General features: G+C 39.3%; 1 protein-coding gene across 3 annotated transcripts in view; it reads right to left on the bottom strand.

The window, feature by feature from the left end:
- The window catches only part of PLCB2 (phospholipase C beta 2), a 63,136-nt gene that overhangs the window by 24,392 nt on the left and 12,105 nt on the right, over positions 1–26,639 (bottom strand). For all 3 annotated transcript variants that reach the window (XM_087722808.1, XM_087722788.1, XM_087722798.1), the window contains exons 3-19: positions 23,716–23,784; positions 21,742–21,882; positions 20,019–20,098; positions 19,330–19,383; positions 17,980–18,055; positions 15,843–15,943; positions 15,022–15,188; positions 13,498–13,644; positions 11,468–11,625; positions 6,888–6,970; positions 5,754–5,838; positions 5,453–5,624; positions 4,394–4,488; positions 2,573–2,669; positions 1,178–1,262; positions 436–560; positions 47–201 (exon numbers count right to left, since the gene is read on the bottom strand). In XM_087722808.1, coding sequence (XP_087578934.1) covers positions 47–201; positions 436–560; positions 1,178–1,262; positions 2,573–2,669; positions 4,394–4,488; positions 5,453–5,624; positions 5,754–5,838; positions 6,888–6,970; positions 11,468–11,625; positions 13,498–13,644; positions 15,022–15,188; positions 15,843–15,943; positions 17,980–18,055; positions 19,330–19,383; positions 20,019–20,098; positions 21,742–21,882; positions 23,716–23,784 — 1,890 coding nt within the window. The remainder of the gene's footprint in view (positions 1–46; positions 202–435; positions 561–1,177; positions 1,263–2,572; positions 2,670–4,393; positions 4,489–5,452; positions 5,625–5,753; positions 5,839–6,887; positions 6,971–11,467; positions 11,626–13,497; positions 13,645–15,021; positions 15,189–15,842; positions 15,944–17,979; positions 18,056–19,329; positions 19,384–20,018; positions 20,099–21,741; positions 21,883–23,715; positions 23,785–26,639) is intronic.

The following is a 26,639-nucleotide window of genomic DNA, read 5'->3' as shown; positions in this document are numbered from 1 at the left end:
GTTGAAACCCATCACTGCCCCAATCAATCCCAAAGTGGTCACTTACGGTGACTGACAAAGTGCTTGCCACAACTACATCAATCCGATCCACTGAAAAAGGATCAAAGTGCTTGTCTGGACGACGCATGAAGTCATGTTTAAGAAGATAGCCACTTTGCCCATTGAATTCAAACAGAGCCATGTTCTGCTGCATGGGGACATCTAGAAAAGGAAGTGGCAGAGGAGATTATTGGGATTCAACATTATTTATGCTGACTGTTTTTAAATTGTTTTTCAGTATATTCAGTTTTTGTTTTCCATCAGAGTTTTTTCTGATACAGGGGCAGCTGTATAGGTTTGTTAATTAAATACTGTAAGTACATTTATGCAAAACAATAGCAGAGCTAGAAATTTAATTCAGCAGATGGACCCAAGTCAAAGAAGTGCTCTACTCACCACTTGTCTGAAAGTTTAATGCCACCATTTGACACCCAACATTCCAGAACATCTGTGGCATATAGTTAGATGAATCCATCCGAGTACCTTTGGGATAAATTCGGCTCATCTGTCTTTTGTTGTAGCTGAATTTCTTTTAATAGGAGTTCATTATTTGAATGAATGCAATGACTATTCTCATTTTACAGGATAAACAGCTGTACACATTTAACCAGAATGCCATTCCTGCCCATTCATTATCGATTGAATTCATATTATGCTGAAACAAATCATTGTGCAACTGAAAGGAAGCAAAGAATATTCTGTGTACATTGCAATTAAGGGACACAGAGGCAATGAAGACAGGAGATTATCAGAAATAAACCTTATAACTGTTCTGCACACATAAAATAGTGGCAAGAGTTTTTCCCAATAGATATTGATGCAAGAATCATATCCTCCAAATAGAATGATTAATAGTGAACAGCTTTTAAATGAATTCTTAATATCTAATATTATTAACACACTACAGCTAGCTAATACCAGTAACAATCTCTATTACAATAATAAAACAGCAATTACTAAACTCTGTAGGTATCTGCACATTATGTCTGACACCATGGAATGTGCACCTATTATCCCAACTTCATTTGTACAGAGAAATTCTCTTTGGGCATATATGTATAAATTGGAATGAGTTCTCTACCAGTACATAGATATATAATATAACTAATCACTAAGGAGATGCCTTTAAAAAGGATACTCGACAAACTGGATGGGTGACCTGGTCAACAACTCATAAGCCTTCAACTCAGTGAAGGAGGAAACAACATAACTCTGGTTTTTCTCTGGAATAATAAGGAAGAAAACATAGAGCATAATCAATCTTTTGTTTCCAAATCCATCCCTTCTTCCGTTTAATTTCCAATCCTTGTTATCATTTCTAAATAAAAATGCTGGTTGCTTCTTCACATAAAAAATAAAAGAAGAAAGGGTTGGAGTCAGGTGGAGATTCATTTTAGGATTCCATCGAGCATGGAAGCAAATGCAGAAGATTACTTATGGCAGGGTTGTCAAACTTCATTGAGGGCTGCATCAGGTGGTTATGTTTGACCTTGGGGATTGGGGTGGCCAGCTCAACATCACTCCTATTGGGGAGCCTTGTGGTGGCCTGAATGCTCTGCCAGTGAAAATAGGCTCCCAAGGGGATGGCATTTGTATTGCCACAAATTCTACTTGCTACAAGCTGTAGAACCTTCACAACATAATTGTACAATAAACTTCCACTTACGTGCAGTGAAGCTATTTTAGTTGTGTCTAGGAGCATGTATGAAAATGAAGTAGAATCAATAGATTAACTTTGAAAGCTGGAGTCCTCAAGATACTTCAACTTCAATTCCCAGCATTTCCAACAACATGAGTTAATGCTGACAGTATTTTGAAAAACAAAATCCAGCCCTCCAGTTTTTTTAAATTCAGGAAGGGGATCAGAAAAATTTAACACTTTTAAATTTTTCAACCTTTGACTAGAAGATAGAATCACCTGAGTTTTTCCACTGTTAATATTTGCACAAAATGAATATCTTTCATAAGAAATAATTTATTTGAATTCTTTATCTCAGTTTCATTATTATTTATTAACTATCTTTTATTCTAGCATAAAACAAATGGAAGGGACAAAGTCTGCAATTTCTTTGAGTTTTCATCACTTTTATGAATTCTCATTCAATATTTGACCCAAAGTAGAGAACATTTTATATAAACTTTGGCAAATGTAATGTAAATGCAGATAGTGATATAGGGCTACGGTTATACATTTTTCTCCCTCCTAGCTCTCAATGAATCAGTGATGCACAAAAAATCCACAAGAAGGTAAATCTTGTATATAATTTTGCATCATGTAGAAGCAGGGTCAATTTCTGCTCACTTAGAGAATCACTGAATCATACAATTCATCTAGGGATGCAATACATTTTCCTTAATTGATACTGCCCTGTATCATATTCCCCACCCCACCCCATATAAGTCCTAAAGAACAGTGTTAAAGAATGACATTTACACAGTTAATAAACACACCATTTTCAGGGCAAATATATCTGAGGCTAGCTTTACCATATGAAAATGTTTTCCTTAACAGGAGAAAACAAATCATTCTTACGTGCTGAAATTTCAAAACTCTCAAATTTGATGGGCTGAATGTAATTCACCAGACTGGACATTTCTTCATAGGCAGTCACTTCCAGACCTGCAGTTCCCTAAACAGAATTTGAAGTGTTACAGAGCAAATTGTTGTGATGCAAACTCCAGTGGCGTGCAAAATAAGAATCAGAAAGGACTAAGTAGAATTCGGAAGAATAATAAAGGGCAACCAGTGAATATGGATATACCCTGCAGATCTGAGTCTTTCAGAATGGGATCTCCAATTAAACTGGGGAAGCACAGATACACATCTATTTACATATCCTTAGTTCAGTCTTGTGGGAGTTGTAGTTCAAACCTACCTGAAAAGTCATCAGGTTGAGCAATGCTGTTCTTGTAAAATTAGAACTAGTATATTCAAAAGCGGGATAAGCATAGCCCTATTTATGATTCTGCCTCTGGAGGGTTAATTGGTTTTCTCTTGCCCGCTTCTAACTAATTGGGCAAGAATACCTGATTGGTATTACTGACACACCAGAGAGGGTAGAGTTTAGAAGCCGGGTGGCAAAACAACTAAGCTAAAGACAATACAAACTTTACAGGCTTCCCCGATAGCTGTGTCAGAGTTATGCCTTCCAGACTTCCAAAGGAACTTCATTTATTTATTAAAACGTTTAGCCTACGTTGTCATTATTAAAATAATCCCAAAAGTCACACTCTGTCAGAATTCAGGAGGAGACACAAAATATTTAAAGAGCTAATCTTTTATGATAGGGCAGATGACTCCAAGGTATATTTCAATCCTGCAGAGTGAACTATTCTGTTACATTTCTTGAGCGAATCATACAAAGTGCAAAGTAATAACACCATCAACACCAAGATAAAATAATCTGTGCAAAGTATACCAATAGTCATGATATATGATAAACCAGTGTTGGCGGGGAGCGCACATACATGAGGGAGCACTGGAAACTGGAAGATCAGCTTCCCGGTGCGCGCATGCGTGCCAGGGAGCTGCTTTTCCTGTTTCCTGCACTCCTGCGTGGCAAAGACCAGCTGGCTGGCGTGCCAGCATCTGCAAGAGCAACAGGTGATGGCTGCCATGCCCGGAGAGTTAGCTCTGCATGCCACTTCCAGCACACGTGCCATACGTTCGCCATCACGGTGATAAACACATAAAGTATACAAAAACGTGTAATCATGACTCTAGTGAAAAAAAAGGATTATGGGTACATGATAGATTAGCAGTGCTCCAATATTTGAGGGACTGCCACACAGAAGAGGGGCTCAACCTATTTTACAAAGCTCCAGAAGGCAAGACAAAAAACAATGGATGGAAACTGAATAAGAAGAGAAGCAACCTAAAATTAAGGAGAATTTTCCTAACCATGAAAACAATTAACCAGTGGAATGGCTTGCCTCCAGAAGTTATGGCTGCTCCATTACTGGAGGCTTTTAAGAAGACTCTGGACAGGCGCTTGTCTGGAATAATATAGGGTCTCTTGCTTGAGCATGGGGTTGGACTTGAAGACCTCCATGGTCGCTTCCAGCTCTGTTATTCTGTTAAAAGTTTCATAGAGCTTAGCAGAAAATCACAGTGCTTAATTATTTCATTAAAAAGGAAGGTTTTTTTACTTTTTATGAGGTCCTCTGATCATCTTCCTTTAAGTGAAGGAAAGTATGAGGTCCAAACTATTTCATCTGGTTAAGGGCAGGACATTATCCTATGAATAGTTATTACTGTACAAGAGATCATTAAGCTAAGGCCTTGAAAGCTAAGCTTAAATCTTGGAATAATTACCTTATACTTAGGCTAGATACACAAAATCATAAATCATACCTCATCAGACTGTAGCTTTTTAATCTCTTCCTCATTTAGGTTTTCCAAATTTCTCTCTGCTTCAGGAACTTTTTCACCCTCCTCAACTGGCTTGACTGACAATATGAAAGAAAAAGCAATATGCTTATGAAAATTCTCATCTAATCTAATTTCTCCAGACTGATATTTTCTGCTTTTCTCCATCCAACTATCTATTCTGGAGCTCTAGAAGCTCATTCACCCAGGCACAAATTATTGACCGATGTGAACTACAATATAGTAATAGTCAAGGGAGGCAGGTCATAAAAATGTTAACTCAAAGCAAATTAAGAAGGTGAGTTTGGATATATACCAATGTAGCTCCTTTATCTTACAGGGATCTGTAATATATAAGAAAATAATTAGCAGTGGTTATTGAGCCCCTATCATTTTTTTTAAGTTTACATGGTTTTTTGGGGACATGAATTCAGATTTTATTTCTTTAACAGCAAATACAAAAGTAGATGTTGCTCTTTGAACTGTAAGCTCATTAGATGACTTTGGGACAGTCACTGTGTCCCAGGCCAACTTACCCAGCAAAATTATTATTGTAGAGGAAAATGAGAAGAAAGTGTTAAGTACATCTTGAAGCTTTACATCATCTTTATATACTTCTATCATTAGTCTTTCATTTTGTTAAAGAGAACCAGACTTTCATGCAGCTCTGTTCTCTTTTATATATGTTCTCTAAGACCTCCATAACACCTATATTTTTATACAAGCATGATGCTGTTTATATGGTCTCTTAGAGAATCCTGAATCGCCACAAGTAGTCCTTCACTTCCAACTACAATTGACGCCAAGATTTCCATTGCTAAGAAAAGCAGTTGTTACGTTAGCTTTGCCCCGTTTTACGATCTTTTTTGCCACAATAATTAAGCAAATCACTGCAGTTGTTAAGCTAATCATGTGGTCATTAAGTGAATCTGGTTTCCCCCATTAACATCACTTGTCAGAAGTGTCTTGAATTTCTGGAAATTATAGTCCTAACACAACTGGAGGAGGAGCCAAGTTTGGAAAGGCTGCTGTATGATATGATACCTGTGCTATCCTTTTCTAGAAGTATGGGTTGGTCTGTGATTTCATCCTCCAAACTCTTCCTCTTCTTCAGAGCATCTTGGTTCTCCCCAGGCATAAATTGGTTCTTCTTATTCTTAATCAAGATCTTCCCCATGAGATCCTGAGGACTTGGCAGTGGAATTCCTGGTTTTAGCTACCAAAAAAAGAAATGGACCAAGTTAACATTCATATAATCTTCACATTAACACAGAATGCAGATGGTTAGAACAAGTGCATCCAATGACTACTTAACTACAGGTATTTAATTTTCTCATTCACTTACTAGATATTTTTCCAGGGGTTCGGTCAGCAACATTTCCCCAAAGATGGTCCTGCAGTACTCAGCCATCTTTGTCTGCTGCTTAGGCCTAACAGAAAGTATAGGAAAAGTATAAAAGTATTAAGAAAAAAACTGAGCTTAGCATCATCCATGCTTCACCTGTTTTACTCTATCTTTACATTCTAGCATATGCAAGACAGATCTAAATTTACTACCAGAAACTTTTTTGGTTTTTTTTTTCTAAACTTTGGTCTGAACCTCTTCTCTACCGTATCCCATGCTTGCTATTGCATGGTAATTGTATTAAAAATTCCCTTGAAATTATTTGGAGTTAATTTAAGATTTTTTCTCTCTTTCTTAATTAGTAAGTAATTTAACAATTACACTGCTGCGTTCCACATTTATTCAGATGGAATACGCTTCCCAAGTCCATTTTAATCGATACATTTTCTAGGAAATCTAGGAATAATTGTTTCGATGAATGGGAAGATTGGATGAGAATTTCCTTTTACTTATAAATAAGCCTTGAAAAGGAAAAAGTTGGTGTCAACTTTTACCATCTCCTGATTGCGAATCTTGCTTAGCCTTTCAGCACCAAACTGAAAGAACAACTTCAGGAGAAAACCCAGAGCTGGATGAAACATTTTTCCTGGCTGAAAACTAGCATGGCAAATGCAGTGGTGGGATTCAAATTTTTTACTACCGATTCTGTGAATGTGGCTTGGTGGGCCTGGCAGGGGAAGGATACTGTAAAATCTCCATTCCCTCCCGATCAGCTGGGACTCTTGAGAGACAGAGAATGGATGGGGGTGGGGACAGTTAGAGGTGGTATTTACCGGTTCTCTAAACTACTCAAAGTTTCTGCTATTGGTTCTCCAGAACTGGTCAGAACCTGCTGAATATCACCTCTGGGCAAATGTGTATACAATTGCTTTCTTGTGTAATTGACTGGGATTTTGCATGGCATTTGTTTTACTTTAAAGAGTAGGCCACCGTCGATTTCGATTTGCTAGAAGGTTGCCAGTAAATATTGCAGCAAGAATTAATTTACCCCTGACTGAATACACTCCTCCCCACTTCTAGTTGATCAAAACAGACTTTCAATCCTTTACCGCAGAGTAAGATCCTAATACTCACAAATCCACATGGTTCTCAAAAGACAGGATTACTGGGTAGGGAGAGGTTTTAAAAGCGCTTTCTGCAATAGCCTCAATTGCATCCTGTATGAGACAAAGAGGGAGAATGAGTGCGAGGCAGAGATCTGCTTTTCATGAATGTAATGGAATGTTTGCTTAAGAAGAAGAAACCTACATGATTCAAATGCTGATGTGCATCTCTCATACTTGGTGTGCTGGGTTGTTCTGGGGGAGAATTTTAGTTGAGCAATATCTGGAAAACTGCAAATTACTCATGTCTGGGGAAAAGCCTTCGCATATATAACTGGAACTCAAATTGGTAATATGTGCATATTTGTGTTGGAATTGTCAGTGCAATACTGTACAGTGACCTCAGAGTTTCTAATACCATGTGAACAGTCATTTATAGACTGATGCCTGATAAAACGCATTGGCAATTACTTTGTAATGTTTTGAATTATTTTGAAAAGCATAAATATGCTAAAATGCAGAGATAAACAATTTTAAAATTAGCAATTGTGTGTGGGTCCTTTTCTAATTTTGTAGATTGAAATTGCAATGAAACTCTTCTAACTTTAGCCTGGTTACATCTCTGTCTAATTTAAGATGCAACTACCATGGCAATTTACTTGCATTTTATAATGCCCTATTTTTTACCCCAAATTAAACACTACAATGACTGAATCCTTGGTCAAATTTATCGTTAAAGCTAACAGCTCTAACCATAGTCTATAGATCTACAGATTTAGCCATGGCATAGAATTTAGAAATTGCAGCAAAGGGAAGGATGCTTGCAATAGCATTTTTTCACCCCCTGAGGTACATCAAAGGTTATTTTCAAAAAGAAAGAACTGTGAAAATATATAGCTGATCAGCTAAACCTACATACAACTGCCTTTTTGTTTGATAAGGGAGGGGGAGGAAATACTGGTTGGCTAACCATAACAAAGGCAACTGTCCTTTTCATTGGATAGAAGAATAATCAAACTACCCTTATTTGTGGCAAGACACATGTGCATAAAATGAATGAATATAGTTCTTAGGAAAGAGATAGAATATGGGAGGAGAGGCATCCTTTTAAAAAGTTGATCATTAATAAAATCTTTGCACTAAAAAGTTATTGCCTTTTGCTAATCTTGAATTTGTAAACTGTATCCTTAGGCAAAGGGAGAACCCATAACATCTCACTGTCCTTATGGGAATAGGACAAGATAGAAAGTCACAATCTGGATGGAACATGACAAACTGAACCCAGGTTGGCCAAGGACTGAGAAAAAAGCTATCTATTCTTTCCTTGTTCATGCAACCTGTACAGGTAACCATCCACTTACAACTATCCATTTGACAACAGACTGATATTAAAAAGCATCATTTGGAAGAAGCATCATAATAAACAGTTATAATAATTGTCGTATCCTCTGTTAATATGTTTGATCTGCCTTTAAAGTCATCTCTGTTCTTGGTCTGTCTTTACCTTTGTAATGGTAAAGGTTTCCCTGTCCTGTCATGTTTGATGCGTAGGGGGCGATGCTCATCTCTGTTTCTTAGCTGTGGGACTCAGTGTTGTCTAAAGACATTCCCATGATCATGTGGCCAGTATGAAGGAACACTGTTACCTTCCCACTGAAGTGGTAATACTTATCTACTCGCATTTGTGTACTTTCAAACTGCTAGGTTTGCAGGAGTTGGAGCAAGTAATGGGAGCTCACCGTGCCATCTTATGGTCAGGTGTCAAATTTGGCTGTCAGCTTTCCAGCTGACAAGCTCAGCTTCTTTAACTACTGAGCCATCACATCCCCTATCTCTTTATATTGTATAATGGAATCAAGTTTATGAATGAGGTTTTTGCTTGTTCCGCCACTCACTTTCTTTGGACAATCATGCATTGTGAGACAGCATTATATATTTTTTAATCTGGAATTTATATCTACGTTTTTTTTACAATGTGTTTTATCTCATTGCTGTGTGCCACCCAAGAGATTGGGGGGGGGGCTATATAAATTTGATAAATAAATAAATAATACATTTGTGGTAACCCTCATTGTTTATTTTCAATACTCCAATACTGTAACTGATAGTTCTTGATAATACTTCTTTCTGTGTAAGTATTTACCCTCGTCTGTTGCTCCAGCCATTCATTGGCATTATTTTAAATAGAACATTTAACTTCTAGTGGGTAAACTGAGCTTCATTCTGCAGCTACTGTAATGCCAAATGAATTTTATCAGCACATAACAAGCCAAAAAATGGGATCAATGCAATTACTATTATGATAGAGGTTAAAATGGTGAACTCACTTCATAAAATCATCAAGAATCAACCGTACTGACTGGCCTATAACTTTAGATTGTCTTTTGTAGAACTTTTAATCGAACAAACAGTTGTTCATGGATTGGGGAGGGGAAAACTGATCCTGCCTCTTGACATGATCTGATTTCAAAGAAAACTAATGTAGGTTCAGATCAGGAGAGAGCCACCCCTTTCCACCCACAGGTTATTTTTGAGGGGGAAACTAAGTAGGAAGAAAGAGGAGAGGGGAATGTCCAAATGTTATATAAGCGATAATGAAAAGTACATGCTGTGTTAACACCCTGTAATTCCTTTTCAAGTTACATTGTTGTGGTGCAGAGCAATCATTCCCTATAATTATAGCTACACTTGAGCACAATAGCTTTTATTTGCTCTGTAGATTGTGTGGTGCTATGGCATGGTAATTGTGATGTCATCAGATGGAGAATGTAAAATTATTAACACCAAAAACTATTACCAGGGTAATCATTTAAAGGGTCCATTTATTCTTTTCCCTGCTGCTTAAACTACAGCTGAAGGTTGGAACCTACTGAGTGACTTCCTTTCTGAATTTTTGGAATAAAAGAAAATGTTTAAATACTTGAAAGGGTAGTAAGAAAGAATAGGATTTTGATCATTTAAATGCATTAGTCCATCATTTATTATGCATGCATCACTGATGCAATATATAGATCTTAAGCACCTATATTTGAATTGCTGTGTCTTAGGTGACTTGACTACAGTGATATCAAAGTATTGCTGTGCAGAACACAAAAAAGTATTGTAATGGAAATCTTTAAGGTTTTTAAGATCAGACTCATTTAGGCAAAAAAAATGAACTAATCAAATGAAATATTGAGTATGATTAAAAACCAACATAAGGTGAATGAACTAAATCTATATTTAGAATAGCGGGTACCTGATTTTGTATTAGTTAATCAGAATATCTATCTATCTATCTATCTATCTATCTATCTATCTATCTATCTATCTATCTATCTATCTATCATCTATCTATCTATCTATCTATCTATCTATCTATCTATCTATCTATCTATCTATCTATCTATCTATCATCTATCTAGGTTGCAATTGATGACATGCTAACCACAAACCAACTTGGGATTGTATTTAGCATGATCTCCTCCCAAATTATGGGTGCAATTCCTGTATTCCAGATTTTTAAGATCCATATAACTAAATGGAAATATGTCCATAGGAAGACAACAAAGATAGGCAGGAATATGGAAAACAAGTCCTATGAGGAATACTTAACAGACTTGGAGCTTTTATAACGTTAAGTTAAGAAGCAAGTGCTGTCTTTGGATGCTTCACTTAAAATCACTGGATTCTTCAGAAGCTCCAAGCCCTAGCTGCTGCTGCTCAAAAATCTCTTGGAGCCACTTGGATTCCAGCTAAGCAGGCCTGAGTGATTTGGCTGACTCTTTCTCTGTTTCCTGCAATTCCTGAGGAAATAGACAGGATCCTTAGTTCTATCAACCATGCCACCAATTTATTAGATCCATGACCTTCCTACTTAATTAAAATTTCTTGAAAGGTTACCTGTGGTTTGGTTCAGGTGGTGGCAAATGCTTTTTTATATGAAGAAATGGTTCTTCGTGCCATGAAAGAGATGGTGGTTGACTGCCTCCTAAAAATGCCATATCTGGACCCAACACTTCTGGACAACTTTTGTCCTATTTCCCTTCCTTTTGTGTGTGTGTGGGGCTGGAGTTGTTGAGGAAGTGGCTGGGCTTGAGCTTCAGAAAGCCCTGAAGTAGGCTTGTACCCATTGTAGTTGGGTTTCAGGCTGGAAAATACTACAGAGACAGAGTGTTAAGGTTGTTTTCCTCCTTCCTCTGAAGTTGGTTCCAATTGGTATAAGTGGGAATGAGGAGAGGCTGATCCTTCAGCCCCTTACCTGTGGGATGCCTCAGGGTTTGAAACTCCTATCTTTCCTCTTTAATAGCTATATGAAACCACTGGAAGAGGTCATCCTCCAATGTGGGAATGTAGTAACATCAGGATGCTGGTAATACCAGTTGTACATCTTGATCCTGAGTTAAGTAAGGCTTTCAAGATCATGTCCCAGTGCCTGGAGGATGTGAAGATCTGGATAGGGGTGAATAGTTACATTCAATTCTGGTAAGACAGAGTGGCTGTGGATTGTAAGTTATCCTGGTATAAGGATTTTCTATCTTGAATTTGGGATGGGGTAGTAGTTTGTCAGATGGAACTATATGGGCTCAAAGAAAACAAATAGGAAAAAAAAAATCACCAGCATATGTGTACCTTGAATAGTATTTCAGTTGTCATTGTGTACCCGTGGGTGATGATTGGTTCCTCATCTGGAAGACGTCCCTTCCAGCAATCAAGTTCCACACAACGACAACCAGCCAAGAGAGTTTGGCGATACATTTCAGGAGACGAGAGTCCAGAAAACTGTCCAGCTGTTTAAAAAATAAGACATTAATAGAACCATAAAACAATAACCAGAAAAAATTACCAAAAAAGAAAAGAAACAATTAAAAGACAGGAAAAGCAACAATTAGAAAGTGGATACCAGTTATATAAATGTGAGTATGACTGAGTGTATGGATGTAAAGTTGCTCTGTGAATGTATGATTAATATACAAGACAATGAAAATGATTGTTCAGCAGGCAAATACATTAGGTGATGTGTATGTTATAAGCACCCAATAGGCTTATAGGCATCTGCTATATGTTATGATTATGATTGTCAGCCTCTTTGATACTTGCTTGCTATCGGCTGCCATAGTAACGGGGAGGGGGTAAAATTGGCATTTGGGTGTGTGTGCTGGAGGAGATGGCCTGTGTGAACGAAAAGGGAGAATTGCTCTCGTGAACGACTGCGCAGCTAGATGGACTGGTTTATACACAGTCAAAGTCAACCATCCCGGAATACCAGATGAGCAAAACCACCTGAAGATGCGCCACACATGACACCATATGGCAGTGATGGCTAACCTTTTTGGTGCCAAGTGCCCAAAACACAAGCATGCATGCAAATGCATGTGTGTGTGAGAGAAACCACAAACTGCAATGCGAGCCGAGCACCCCCTGTGCATGCATACGCTCCCATGCATATGCCCCACCCTCTGCCAACTGTTGGCTTCCAGGTTGGTGCAGGAGGCTTTCCAGGCCCAAAATGAAGCACTGGGGGGGGGGGGGGAATGCGCTGTCAGGCATACCTCCTTCTATATCCAAGGAAGAAAAATCTCAATTCCATTTGTATAGAGATAAAGTACTTTTATTAGATATGAATTGAAAGCAGTGAAAAGGAAAGCAAGATCTGAGCCAAAAAAGGTGTGAACAAGTACATATCAAATGATTACCCAGCCCCCTCCCTCCAATTACCCCAGCCCAGAGTCCAATCTGCAACTCCCTAAGGCGTCATGTGGGGTGCATCTTCAAAAGGCCTCATCAGGTTGGTATGTGAGACAGTTGGCCTTGACCAAGACCAAACATCAGCCATCAGCATGCGCAGAAGATGGTGAGAACAAAACTCCTTTCTAACTCCTCCAGTACCACACAATTCCCTTCCCAAATACCATGCCCCTACCATCCCCGTTTCTATAGCAGCCGATAGCAAGCAAGCGAAGCAGAGGCTAACATGCACCCCCTGCGCCTCATTGGTGCAAGAGGCCTTCCAGGCCTAAAACAGGGCGTTGGGGGGGGGGCTCGTGCAGCACCACTGGCCCCATTTTGCCTTCCAGGTTGGTGCAGGAGGCCTTCCAGGCCCATAACTGGGCACGTGTGTGTGCGTGCACACCTATGAACCCCCAAAATGTAATGTGCACCCCGTCCCCGTGCATGCATGACAGGGATGACGGCTGGTGTGCCTGCAGAGAGGGCTCTGCATGCCACCTGTGTCACATGTGTCATAGGTTCACCATCAAGCCCATAACGTGTTGGGGATTGAACATTCAGCTTTGTGAGGAGGGATTTGGGAATACTTTCAATATGTAAATTTCGTGCCTTTTGCTTCAGAGCTTGCTTTCCTTTCGTTGCTATCATTTCAAACTCAGTAATAGTACCTCTTCCCTACCGACATGGAGTTGGGGGTTTTCTGTTTTGGGTTTTGAATGGAGGCACACCTGACATCGATCCATTTTGCCTATTTTCTTTGATCATCAATGGCTAGATCTTGGATGACTATCTTTCATAGCACCTGTTAACTAATCTTTTTTGAACTGAAAGAACCAGGAAATGTGGGGAATTGTAAGCCTAAACACATATAAAAGTTGGAGAAAATGATCCTAACTGGGACAAATGAGTGCATCTTGGTAGTATCACCATACCTGTTAGGTAAGTGTTGTGGGATGAGTTGATGAAATAGTGGGAGAGTGGCTGGTTCATATCTTGGTATAGCAGCAGTTTGTTCTGAGACACGATGCTGTTTTCAGGACCACACAGGAACCAAACCATTCCCTCAGGAGATAGTTGCCCTGCAGAGGCAAACAATTGTATTGTGACTGGAAGTGGAATTCGAGAAGAAAACGACTTTGAATCAGGGATACGTATTTTGCTGCTTTCCAAATGTTCTGGATTTTTATTCCCATTAACCTCAGCCAGCACAGCCAATGACAAGGAATTGAAGAGGTTAGAGAATAAACCTTCTGGAGGAAACTAGGTTTCTGTCCCTGCATTCGACACTCCAACTGCCTCCCTGCCCCCCCCCCTGGGGCTATTCTGACTTAAAACCAAAGGCAATAGAGGTATGATTGTTGTGAGTTATAATTATTTCACAATATTTATTCCTGATTCCATTCAATCTGCTGGAGGTTCCTTGTTTAGGCACCTTCACCCAATTTTTGTTGGCTGACAAAGAGATTGTTAGAAACTCCATTGTTACTTCCTCTAAGTTCTAACCCCCACAGTTTTAACCTTAAACTGTCTACCGCGGACCTCACACCATTCCTAAGAGGTCTGTAAGGGTGCATGCATAAGCGCACCAGCATGCTTACTGATCCTGTCCTACTGTACTCATTTATTTGTACTCATTTAGTGTACTCGTGTCCATGTTTATACTTATACTTGTTATCTCGTACATGTTTGACAAACTAAATAAAATAAATCAATCAATCAAGAGGAAAAGGCTATAAGGAAGCATTCCACAATGTTAGGACTACAGTATATATATTTACTGGGAGAAGAGGACTGTTAATCAAGAAAAGACCAAATGGTTTCTGATGGCATACCCTGAAGTATTCACAAAACTTTCGGAAACCCTGAAGTATTCACAAGACTCTCAACACTGCCCTGTTTTATAGGTCTTACAGATATTCTATTGATATTTGGAAGGCGATTCAGCAATATAATTACCAAACTTCCAAATATCTGCGTGTGTATAGAATGTATATGTGTATAGATATTCAAACAAGCACACATGAACACATTCACTCCTGCTTTATGCTTCCTATCCTGTTAACATCAGAGGTGGTATTCAGCAGGTTCTGACCAGTTCTGGAGAACTGGTAGCGGAAATTTTAAGTAGTTCAGAAAACCAGTAAATACCACCTCTGACTGGCTCCACCCACATCTATTCTCTGCCTCCTGAGTCCCAGCTGATTGGGAGGGAATGGAGATTTTGCAGTATCCTTCTGGAGTGGGAAGGGAATGGAGACTTTACAGTAAACTTCCCCTGCCATGCCCCCCCAAGCCATGCCACACCCACAAAGCCACGCCCACAGAACCGGTAGTAAAATTTTTTGAATCTCACTACTGGTTCACAGCCACATAAGAACTGGACAGTGTGCAGCACTCTGTTGTCTCTAATGGGCTTGGGATCATGACAAAACCTCATTCTAATGAAACAGACTCACCTCTTTGAATATTCATCCCACTGGGCTCATATTTTTCTATGAGACCCTGTACTCTGTCTGGTTTGGCAGGAGGGAAAAGCGTGTCATTGAGTTGGGAATTTCGCTGTTTCTTGTTGATAAATTTTGTCAAGTGATCTTTCGTCATGTACGGCTTGGCTTTTGAATGGCTAAGGAGAAACAATGAAGAAGAGTGTCTTTAGAGGTCCCTGGAAAAGCCCTCCTCCCCTTAGAAGCAAGGCAACTTTCAATTTGTTTTTAATATTGAACAAGCTTGTTCCATCTTATCTTTTTCTGCACTGCAGATTCAGCACTATAAGACATGAAACAATTGGTGCAAAAATAAAGCTCAATCTAAAGTGCTTCCTTTATCATCCTAAAGCTTTCCTAAATGTCTGCATACTGAACAAATGAACAGCTAACACCCATAAAGAGTTCCCTTTGGAGAGAAAATGGTATGTAATAAGATATACTAGCAATAGCAACAGCATATAGACATATACTGGCCCAAAGTATTTTACAGCATTCTCTGGGTGTTTTACAATGTCAGCATATTGCCCCCAAGAATCTGGAGCCTAATTTTGGAAAGATGGAAGGCTGAGATAACCTTGAGACCTGTTAGGATCAAACTCCAGGCAGTGGGCAGAGTTAGCCTGCAATTCTGGATGACACATAATGCAAATACAGAATCCCCAAAGACTCATATGAATCCAACCAAACACAAAGCACAAGAAATGCTGAAGAATGAGAACTGTGCTAGATTTCATTGGATTCACTCAGACTCCCTTTACCTACATAGTATCTCTTACTCTATGAAAGCTTACTGTGAGGTAAATATTTCATCAATATCTGGCCGAGGACACAGGTTCATCAGGAATGTTTTATATACTTTTTCAGGAAAGTCTTCTGGATTGATACCATCATTCTGGAAATGAAAGAACAACTCACGATAAGATTTAACAATATATTCTGAATTATAACATGAATTCCTTCTCCTGTGCCTCAATATGTCACTGTGCCTAAATATGACACAAAAAAAGAGATCGCAGTATGTCATAGAACAAAGAAAAAGCTACATGTGAAATAGAAAAATATATTTAGCAAGAATTTTAGTTTCCCATAAAGAATGTTTTTTTTCTCACAGAATGGATGATGTAGCTATAGTAAATGTATGGGTCCCTCCACCTGGAGTCAGTGGAGGGATTCAAATAATTTAACAACAGCTTCTGTGGGCGTGGCTAGGTGGGCATGGCTAGGTGGTTATATGACTGGGTGGGCGTGGCTAGGTAGAAGCCAGGGAGCCAGACAGAGAGCAGCAACAGCTATGCCAGGCGAGCAGATGAGATGAGGAGTGACTGGGTGGGGCAGGCGGGATGGAGTGGGGAGGGAGGGGTAGGGACAGCCATAATTTTAACAACCGGATCGCCAGAACCGGCTGAATCCCACCACTGCCTGTAGTGTTTGTAAAAGTGCCATGCTGTTGTGGTTCTTTTACCTCAATGTGTTGTTGCAACCCTTCCCTAACTGAGATGATTAGCTTACGATTTAATTCTGGCACAGCAGGAAACTGCAAATGAGAAGCAAATTCTTTTCCATCAGTGAGAATTTGCAATTTATCCAGATTGCTTGGCTTACCCTTCTCTTCCCACACCTGAGCTTATGAGAAGTACTAAGCATTGCAAAAATGGCAGTAGTGACAATACTTCTGGAATAGTGAAACTTGCTTCTGAGGGTTTAGAGGGTAAAGCTGGTGGCTGCATGCAAGGGCATTACATAACCAGACATTTGTAACCTGTGTTTTCTGAAATTTGGGGGATTCCCAAAATTATTAGCCATAATTCAAGAATGTGTGATGCTTCAGTCCAACACAACTAGTATGGGGAATAGTGGTACAAAACCAAAATGATTACAAAGTGAAACATCTTATGGCTATAACTGTGCTTACAATTTTACACAGGGCAATATGTACTAACTATGTCAAGGTCCAGACTAATGAACCCAAGCAAATCAGAACTCTTAGACTAGAATCCTCCTCAAAGATCTTTTTTTATTGAGTACATCATATTGGCACAGCTCTAAAGGAAAACCAACTCTAAATCTCTCCCATGGTTTCAGCATCATTAACAATAGGGAATAACCCCATTCCCAACAGGACACGTTGGGCAATTGGATCTCCTTTCCTGCCAGTAGAGATTACCTTGGTTGTCACAAGAAAGCTGTCTGTTATGTCTAGTAATGCATTCCAACCTCCTTTCTCCCTTCCCCCTCAGTGTGGCAATTGAGGAATAGGAAGATGGCTGCTGCCAGGTTTGGTTCAAAGTTGACAAACTAACTGTAATGGCAAACACATGCTAGAGAAGATTATAAATGTGGGCATTGGTTGCAAGGTTAGTTTTTTTTAATCACTACCATTAGCTTTGAATTGTTGCTGTCTGAGGCAGTTCCTAAATATGAAATACAGTTTTATTTCTCTAGGATACTGGTAGATTGCCAAAGATTCCAATTCACTATTTGTTTAAATGTTCAACAGTCTTCCTCTCTTTATCTTCAATACACGGGGTTGTATCAAACACCTTACTCTTAATACCAACCAATATGAATATATTTACCAGCAATCACTTTATTAAAATACGAAGCCTAAATAAAATATGCACATTTTTATAGAAGCACAAGGGTATATTCACAGAATTTGGTAATCCCAGTGATCTCATACAGACTGTTTCTACCCATTTATTTCCTGACCTGTCAGACGAAGCTGCATGGAATCCTTTTTTCAGATTTGGCTGTTCAGCATAGCAAAATTTTGGGCTAAAGGATCGAAACCATTTGCTCAAGAGCTTTGATGAACAGTCTATGGAAATCTGTGTTTATTACATGATTTACATACTGTATTCAGGTTTAAATTTTAGTTCCGTTTATGAGTTCTGGGGTATATACATGTTTTTTTTTTAAATTACTGACCTTCCCCTGTGGAAGATGACAGGCACTTAATGCTGCTTCTACCCTTTTTCTGTCCGCGGGAAACATTTGAAAAATACTGAAAAAGAAAGAAATGATACATTAAAGAGAGACAGGGCAACTAGTGGAAAACTTCAATGTTCTAATGGGAAGACTGCCTATAAAGAATAACCATTATAATAATAAAATAAACAAAACTCTACTGAAGAAGAATATTATGTCAGAATAGAATTCAAAACTCCAAAGCTTCAGTGTCTAAGGTTTATATTAGGCAGAGAAGTCTCATTCCCAAAGTGAATAGAGCTGAAACGTCTGTCTTTCTGAAGCTGAATGGGGTTTTTATTTTAGAGGAGGGAATTCTGAAATATCCAACACATTTTTTTCTACAAAGATATCAAGAAATCAAAACTTTTGTTTTTCTGTGACTTTCTCTCAAATGTTGCAGGCACGATTTTTGGATAATTCTAGGGACCACTGAACCAACATATGAGGCAGCAGATGGCCTATGTACATATAAGATGCCACTATGATGGAATACATCACAATAAAAGCACTGCATAGAAAACATAAGGAAGCTCTTGAGGCTAACCAGATCAAAAATTGATTTCTCATGAAACATTTCACAATTATATTTCCAGGAAGAAGGAATATCCCCTATGAACTATGCCACATTTCTGCCCTGATCTGCTTTGATTTAAACCTGTTTTAATTTGTAAACCATAGGTCATAGGAATGGGTTCCGGATTCTTTTACTGCCGGTTCACTTAGGGACGTGTTTCGGGCGCATGCCGGCATGCCCAGTAGTGAAAAAATTGCTTCTGTGAATGCGCAGAAGCAAAAAACAAGATAGAACCAGTTCAGGGGCGTGAGTGGCCTAGTTACTACCTACTCAGCCAAACCGGTCCAAACCGGTAGGAACCCTTCTCTGATAGGCCAGAAAAAGGAGGTTTGTTGAGGAATTGGCCTTTTCAATGGAAAAAGAAAGAGCATGAGAGTACACATAATCACTCGTTCTTCCTAAGGTTGCTACAGTAGTAGTGCATTTAAATATGTATCTATCACAAATATGATAGATCAGTGATGCTTGGTTGTCAATGACACTGTATATGTGTGTGATCAAACTGCTAAGATGGAATACTCCCTCTGTGCAACTAACCTCTACATTCCATTGTATTTTGTGGGGTTTTGCCATTCCATCTGAAAAACTCTAAATAAATATACACTGGGAATAGAGGTTAGCTGGTCACATCTTTGCCCAAAGCCCAATGGGAGCCTATGCTATTGCCATGACCCAGGGCCCACTCAGAATGATGAGTGCATCATTGACCAAAGCATTATGAACATCATACTCACTTCTTGACAGGAATTTTCCCCTCAGCATTCAGCTGCATCTTCAGTTTAACCAGGCTGCAGGAAAGGGCAGAACAGATAGATTTTTATTAGTATTAGTATGATATTTACAAAGTTGTGGGACAAAAAAGAATGAAGGAAGATAGCCGTTGTAGGGAAAAACAACTGAGGTAACCCTGGTTTGATTCCCTCAGGAAGTGGAGCCTGGAGCCTGTGTGATTAGAATCAAGCCTATTAAAGTATCCAAAATAGAAGCTTTAAGATGCAAAAAGGCAATTAAAGTTATCTATTGTAGTATCAAGCCTGTAGTATCTCTACATTTTCACAGGAGGAATAGAAAGAGAAGGAAGAAAATACTTTAGGAAAGAAGAGCAGGGACCAGCAAAGAAATAAAGAAGTCCCTTTGTTTCTTTCGCCTATGGTCCCAAATGGTCAATAAGATGAATTTCAATTAGTTGATGCTACTAGGATTGGATTTTCATCAGCTACCACGTGAAGAGAAATCTTGCCATATTTGACTGTTGTTATTTGTTTCTTGAAGGGAGGAGAAGAGTATGGACCCTCCTCCTAAGACAACATCACACTCCAGGGTTTTTAAATGACCAGCTTTCAACATCATTCAGTCACCATACTATATTACTAGAACTGTCAAGAAATACTTGGAAATACAACCTTTGTAAATAACTACTCACATTTTCTCCAGGAAAGTGTAGCGGGAAGCATTGTATATAAAGGGGTTCCTAATGAAGTCCATGATATCATCTGCCCAGTTCTGAAAAATGAAGCCAAGAGTACAAGCTGAAAGTCCAAAACTTGTGAAGTGTAACATCTTCTCGGTAGCTGCTCCGACCCTATGGAACGTTCTAGCCCCAGAGATCCGGATCCTTCCCACTCTCTCAGCCTTCCAAAAGGCTACTAAAACCTGGCTATTCCGGCAGGCCTGGGGCTGTTGACCTCATGAATGAGGTCCAGCCCCGCCTAGATTGAGTGCATGAAGTGATTTTTTAAATCTCTTTTTCTTTCTCTATTTTTAATTTTTATCCTTTTAGTGATGTATTTCTGTAAGCCGCCTGGAGTCCTTCGGGATTGGGTGGCATATAAATTTATTAAATTTGAATTTTGAATTTGAATTTACATTTCAGCACATGAGTGGCTGTGCCAGGCAGTATTTCCACATGGAATAAATATTCATTTTCCATTATGGCTATCTTTTCTAAAGACAAGTTTCTAATCTGTGCCATTTTTTGTAAATCATTGACATTCACTTTCTATGTATTTAAACTAAGTGTAAGCAATTGACATCTTTCTCCTTCTATCTAAAATGAATGATCACTTTGATACTCATACTTAGGCAATTGTCAAAATAAATATTTTAGTTTTGTTTAGTTTATTGTTATTTTGTTGTACTTTGTACTTTGTACAACAAAATTAAATAGAAGGTCAATAAATATAAATTCCAAGTTTTCTTGAAGACAGTTTATTCCAATATGTTTTGTGCTTCCTGCTATCTTTTGTTTACTATCTTTTGTTCTGTGAGGTGGGTTTGGGCTAAGACATCATGAGTATTTCAAGGCCATGAAGGGAATTCATAACTGAGTGGGGGTTTGAATATGAAAGTAATCAGCATAACCACAATATCACACTGATATTATTTATTTAGCATTTAATACAATCACATATTGTTCCATTTTTGTCCATGGGTATATTCTGTGAAATACTTTAGGGAGAAAACACACACACACACACACACACACACACACACACACACACACACACACAAAAGCATCTGTAAACCTCCCTGGGAATGCTGCCAGAATCCTAATTGCCAAATGCAGAGCAAGGCCAAACTTAGCACAGAGTCAAACAGAATGTTTCAAAGCTTAAACTGACCAGATGAACTAATTGCTTCCTGCAAAAGCTCATGTCCTGTTCACTCCACTTTTATGTCTTATAGGAGGGGCCAATCATCTCCAAGCCTTACTCTTAAGTCAACCCTGTTTTCTTAATTGTTCTTGCCTTTTGGCAGCTCTGTGCATGTGCACACTGGGAACAGGCTCCCATTGTTCTTCTGCCTCACTAATGTCAGACTTTGGTGGCTCCGGAGGCAGCAAATAACTACCAGATGGCCTTGATCGCCTCTCTGCCTCTGATGCAGAGCCCTCATCTGAGCCTTCCACAGACTCCAGGACTAGCCCATGTTCCTCCCCAACTTCCTCACTGTCCGAATCTGCTGCCAGCTCTGCTGGCCGCTGGTAGGCCACAACACTAATGTCCAAGCTGATTCAAAACCAATGTCTGTCATCCCTAATGCCAGCACTTTAAGCAGAATGACAACTCACATATGGTACTGTGTGGCTATTTTGGTTAGGTTTTGCTTGCATTAATGTCTGGAACTTTTATTTTATTTTCTAATACCTTTCCAACATTTTCTTTATAAGAAACAAAATTGTGAAATGTGAGGTCCACCATATCAGGACCAGAAACCACAGTCAATATCTTGTGAAGAAAGTTGTTGTTTGGAAAATCCAAGTTGAAAACTTCTCGGAGCTTGTGATTCTGCAAAAGATAGATTTAGAAATGAATATATAAAAGCACATTAAGAAGGAAAACTGAAAGCAGAAGTGAGGAGACTTGAGAAAATCTTGCTTTAAAATTCAAAATGGGATTGGGCTTTTTGAACACAAACAAATACTTTAATGAAAATAATAGTCTTTACTCAATATTTCCCCCTCTTTTTCTTTCTTAGTTCAGGATGAATTAGGAAAGCTGATTTTGGTTCTCGGGTGTATATTATTGCACATCTTATCAAATCCCTAAAATGGCTTTTAAATGCTATAACCAACACAGGGCTATTGAAGAAAAACGCTTTTCAACATTCTGCTTCTTTAATTTGCATTCAGCCAAAATGCAGTTGCTGCTCAATATAGAAGAGCATTACAATGACTGGTCTTAAAATTAAACGCATCAATTGTTACTCTGGGAAAAGGAGGAACTATTTGAACACTTCCATTTTAATGCTCTTGCATCAGGAGGATAGTTAAAGACATACAAGAAATGCCATGCTTACATGAATTGGTCCTTGTTTGGCACTAAGAAAGAAATAGTGTAAAGCTGTGATCTTGCTGATGCTACACTTTCAAGTATTGTCAAAAACGCCGTATGTGACCATGTGAGACTTTGGCTATAGCCATTCAATCTGATCTGTTTTCTTTTCTGAATTCATTTAAGTGTATGCAAACCCCAGCCTCCTAGCAATAGTGCACTTCTGTAGCCTATAATACACACACACACACACTGCACACACCAATTTTACGTCTACATGTTTCCTCCCTCCATGATAGTATAGGAAGTTAGCAACCCACTCCTCTCCTAGAAAAATTAAATATTTTAGGAAATATTAAAAAGATCAGAATATTTCCCCTAAAAGGAGACAGAAACTCAGCCCCCATCTTTGTCAATGTTCAATTAAGGCCGGGGCCAGTCTATTCTACATAACAAAGATTTCCCAGGAACAAGAAACCCATGTGGTCCTGTCCACCATTAAACCATCTTTTCCAAGCAGCCTCCATGTTTCCAGTGTCTTTTCCCCACACTTGGAACTGAACCCAGATGGACATTTCTTCCATCAATAGTTCACAGTAGAAGCTTGACTCTTCTAAAAATCAATACTTTTGATCTCCTTCCTTTCTTCAGCAATATTGTGTTTCTTCATGGCATGTAAAGGAGGCACAGCCATCTCAATCTTTTCTGTTAAAATTTGTTAGCATTCAACTGTGCCAGACTGCTAGCAGAATTATTTTCAGATCTCTGAGAAATCATATGGGAAACCTTCTCTGAACAGAGCTCCAAACAGAGAAGGTGTCATAGCCAAATTTGGAGAAATCTCTCCGCACTATAGGACCTTCTGCATACCATTTTTAGAGCTGGGGAGAACATAATAGGAAGGGAAAGATCCAGATGGGAAAACCTATTTTTTCTAGCACAACTGCAGGCACTTAAAACCATTCCAAGATTACTAAGATTTTAGACTGGAAGTTGTTTTTTGTATCATCTCAAATTGCACAGGGCCTTTCATACTATGCACATTGTTACAAAGGATGGGGAAAAAAATTACTACTTTTTTTGACTTGCTGATAAAACAGCAGTGAGCAGGGGCATCCCAGGGAGATACGAAAAATGTCAAGAAGTTCACAACTGCACAATCAAAACCCTGCTCCTTTTTTCTGCTTGTGACAGTTTTGGGTTTGAGTTTATCACAAAAGCTATAAGAACAGTTTTCCTTGATTTCTAAATTTCCAGTCAGTTCACCCAATTTTAGGAGCCAAAGTATCCTAAATTTGAAAGATACTAGGTTAGAGAAGACTTTTATGTATTATGTCATAAACTTACTTTAGGAATCTTTGCAAATTTCCCCACTCTAGTGTCTCGGATGCTTGTAATATCCAAAAACTCAGTTTCCTGCAAAATAATAAAAAGTAGCAAACACAATTTTAGCATCTGTGAAAAACAAAAAATAAACCTCAAATCCAGATCATTTGCATAAAGAAGCATATTACTTAGTAACCTAATCCTATCTGGGTCTGAGCTTCAGTGAACATGAATTAGTATATAGTATATTTTATCATTTTTATAGGTTTAAATCTAACAGATTCCACTAGAAGTAGATTCAAAGGCTTTCTTCATCAGACTACTACAAAAGAGTAAATTGTAGCATCCAAGCTAGAAAAAAATCAAATTGCGGTTCATCGGCTACAGCATATAAAAATAATTTTATGCAAAATATATTTCTCGGAAAGATGCCTAGAAATGCATTGCGCCAGTGACATCTTTTTACATCATATTACTGGAGAAACGATGAAAGAGTGCACTGCTGGACCTATTGGTTAGAACAGTGATGGCGAACCTATGACACGCGTGTCAGTGCTGACACGCGTAGCCATTTGGGGTGACACGCACAGGATTTCATGCGATTCATCCTCAGCTCCTGCATGGCCGCCGAGGATGAAAGAATCTGTGCTGGAGGAACGGGGGGGGGGACGTGTGATCTCCCCCACCCACACTCACTTACTGTATCGCCGCCGCCCCTTTCTGAGCGCAGGGGCTGCTGGTAAGGCGTGCGTGCCGTGCGCACACATGTCATCAGCGTGGCGAGGGAGGACCCGCAGGAGAGGAGCGCGGGAACAGTGCGCGCCTCTCTCCAGTCAGGCCGGCACAGAGAGTCTACTCCTGGGACTGTTGGTTACGACCGCACCACAGCAGGGAACAGTGGAGTGCCAACGGGAACTGTGAGCGCCATTAGCAGCAATTATTGGGGTGCCATGGACTTGCAATTGCCCACAATAACTGAGATAAGTGAGGGGGAGGTTGTGTTAGCTTGTTAGGCTAGTTAACCCCTAATTGGCTATCTATAATTCTATCTGCTGTCACTGGCCCACTGATGGAGCACCCAAAAAATAAAAAACAAAGGTTAAGTAAAGGGAGTGGTAGTGGCAGTGGCCGACCCTTTCAAGAGTTCACGGCAGGGCTGTGGAGTCTGCTGCTTCCAGCTCCACGTCCTCATCAACATGCCGCTCTGGCCCGCCCCCGCTATGAATATTCATATTCTTCGCCCTCGCGTCACTAGGAATATTCATAGCAGGGGCGGGCTGGAGCAGCATGTTGATGAGGACGTGGAGCTGGAAGCAACCAACTCCACAGCCCTGGTTCACGGCACCCCAAACAAGTTCAATAATATCAAGGGCAACATACGAAATCGACTGATGAACAAAGAAGTTACTAAGCAGGTATGTTAAATAATTTGTTTTTGGTTTATTAAATACAATTATATATTTCAATTATACATTTTTGTAGTTTAAACTATAAATTGCGCAAAATTATGTTTTTGTCGAAGTGACACACAACGCGAGTTATGCTCAATTTTTTGCCGATTTTTGACACACCACGCCAAAAAGGTTGCCCATCACTGGGTTAGAATAATACAGATAGTCCTTGACTTAAAGCAGGTCATTTAGTGACTGTTCAAAGTTACAATGATACTGAAAAAGTGACTTTATGATCCATTTTCACACAATCATTGCAGCATCCCCATGGTCACATGATCAAAATTCAGCCGCCTATCACCTGACTTGTATTTATGACAGTTGCAATGTCCCAGGGTCATGTGATCACCAATTCAATCACCAAGTCAATTAGAAAGCTAGATTCACTTAACAACCATGTTACTAACTTAACAATTAGAGTGATTCACTTAACAACAGTGGCAAGGAAGGTCATAAACCTTAACGATTTTTTTGGCTTAGCAACAGAAATTTTGGGCTCAGTTATAGTTCATAAGTTAAGGACAACCTGTAGTACAATAATAAAATAAATCAAAATTGCAAAATATTATTGACAGTAGTGGGACCCAATGGCTCAGTAGCTAAGATGCTGAGCTTGTCAATCAGAAAGATTAGCGGTTCAAATATCTAGTGTTGCGTAATGGAGTGAGCTCCCATTACTTGTCCCAGTTTCTGCCAACCTAGCAGTTCAAAAGCATGTAAAAATGCAAATAGAAAAATAGGGACCACCTTGGTGGAAGGTAACAGCGTTCCGTGCGCCTTCGGCGTTTAGTCATGCTGGCCACATGGCCACAGAGACATCTTCAGACAGCACTGGCTCTTCGGCTTTGAAATAGAGATGAGCACCGCCCCCTAGAGTCAGGAACGACTAGCACATATGTGCGAGGGGAACCTTTACCTTATTAACAGTAAATCAAGTGTAATGAATCAGTTCTGCTGAATTCCAAGCTATATGCCAGACAGAAGTTAGAGCCATTGTCAGGCTTTTGAGATTCTGTTATTATATCCTTCAGTAGAGTTCCAGTGGTCCTTGCCTCGTTTATGATCTTGCCTCTCTCAAAAGACTGACTTTTGCAAAGACTCTTCCTTGAGTACACTGCACACTGCATAATTTGCACTTTCTGACTATTGAAATTTGGCTCATCCCTCCCACCTTCTCTCTGAAGCAAAGTAGACCTCACTGCTCTGTGGTTCTTGCTGAGCAACAGCAAGGACAATGTCAGATCTGATACCCTCGCTGATCTTCATTCATGCAATTTTTAAAAATGTTATGAATCTTCATTTTATTATTTTGGTTTCTTGACGTTTTACAGCAGCCAGAGGAAAGAAGCTTAAAAATCTGTCTCAGGGTTTTTGTTTCAAAGTGTTCACATTACTGTATATATCCACAGTGTTATCACAATTGTTCAGCTTGCTGTGGATGGCTATTTGAGGGGACAAACTACATATTATTTGCAAAGGAATATTAACACTTCT

This window comes from Thamnophis sirtalis, unplaced genomic scaffold (genome assembly GCF_051295495.1).
Source record: "Thamnophis sirtalis isolate CommonGarterSnake01/CBP01778 unplaced genomic scaffold, rThaSir2_p1.2 scaffold_1, whole genome shotgun sequence".
In the NCBI taxonomy this organism is placed as follows: domain Eukaryota; kingdom Metazoa; phylum Chordata; class Lepidosauria; order Squamata; family Natricidae; genus Thamnophis; species Thamnophis sirtalis.
The sequence above is the reverse complement of the archived record's forward strand: the minus strand, read 5'-3'. Positions and strand labels throughout refer to the sequence as shown.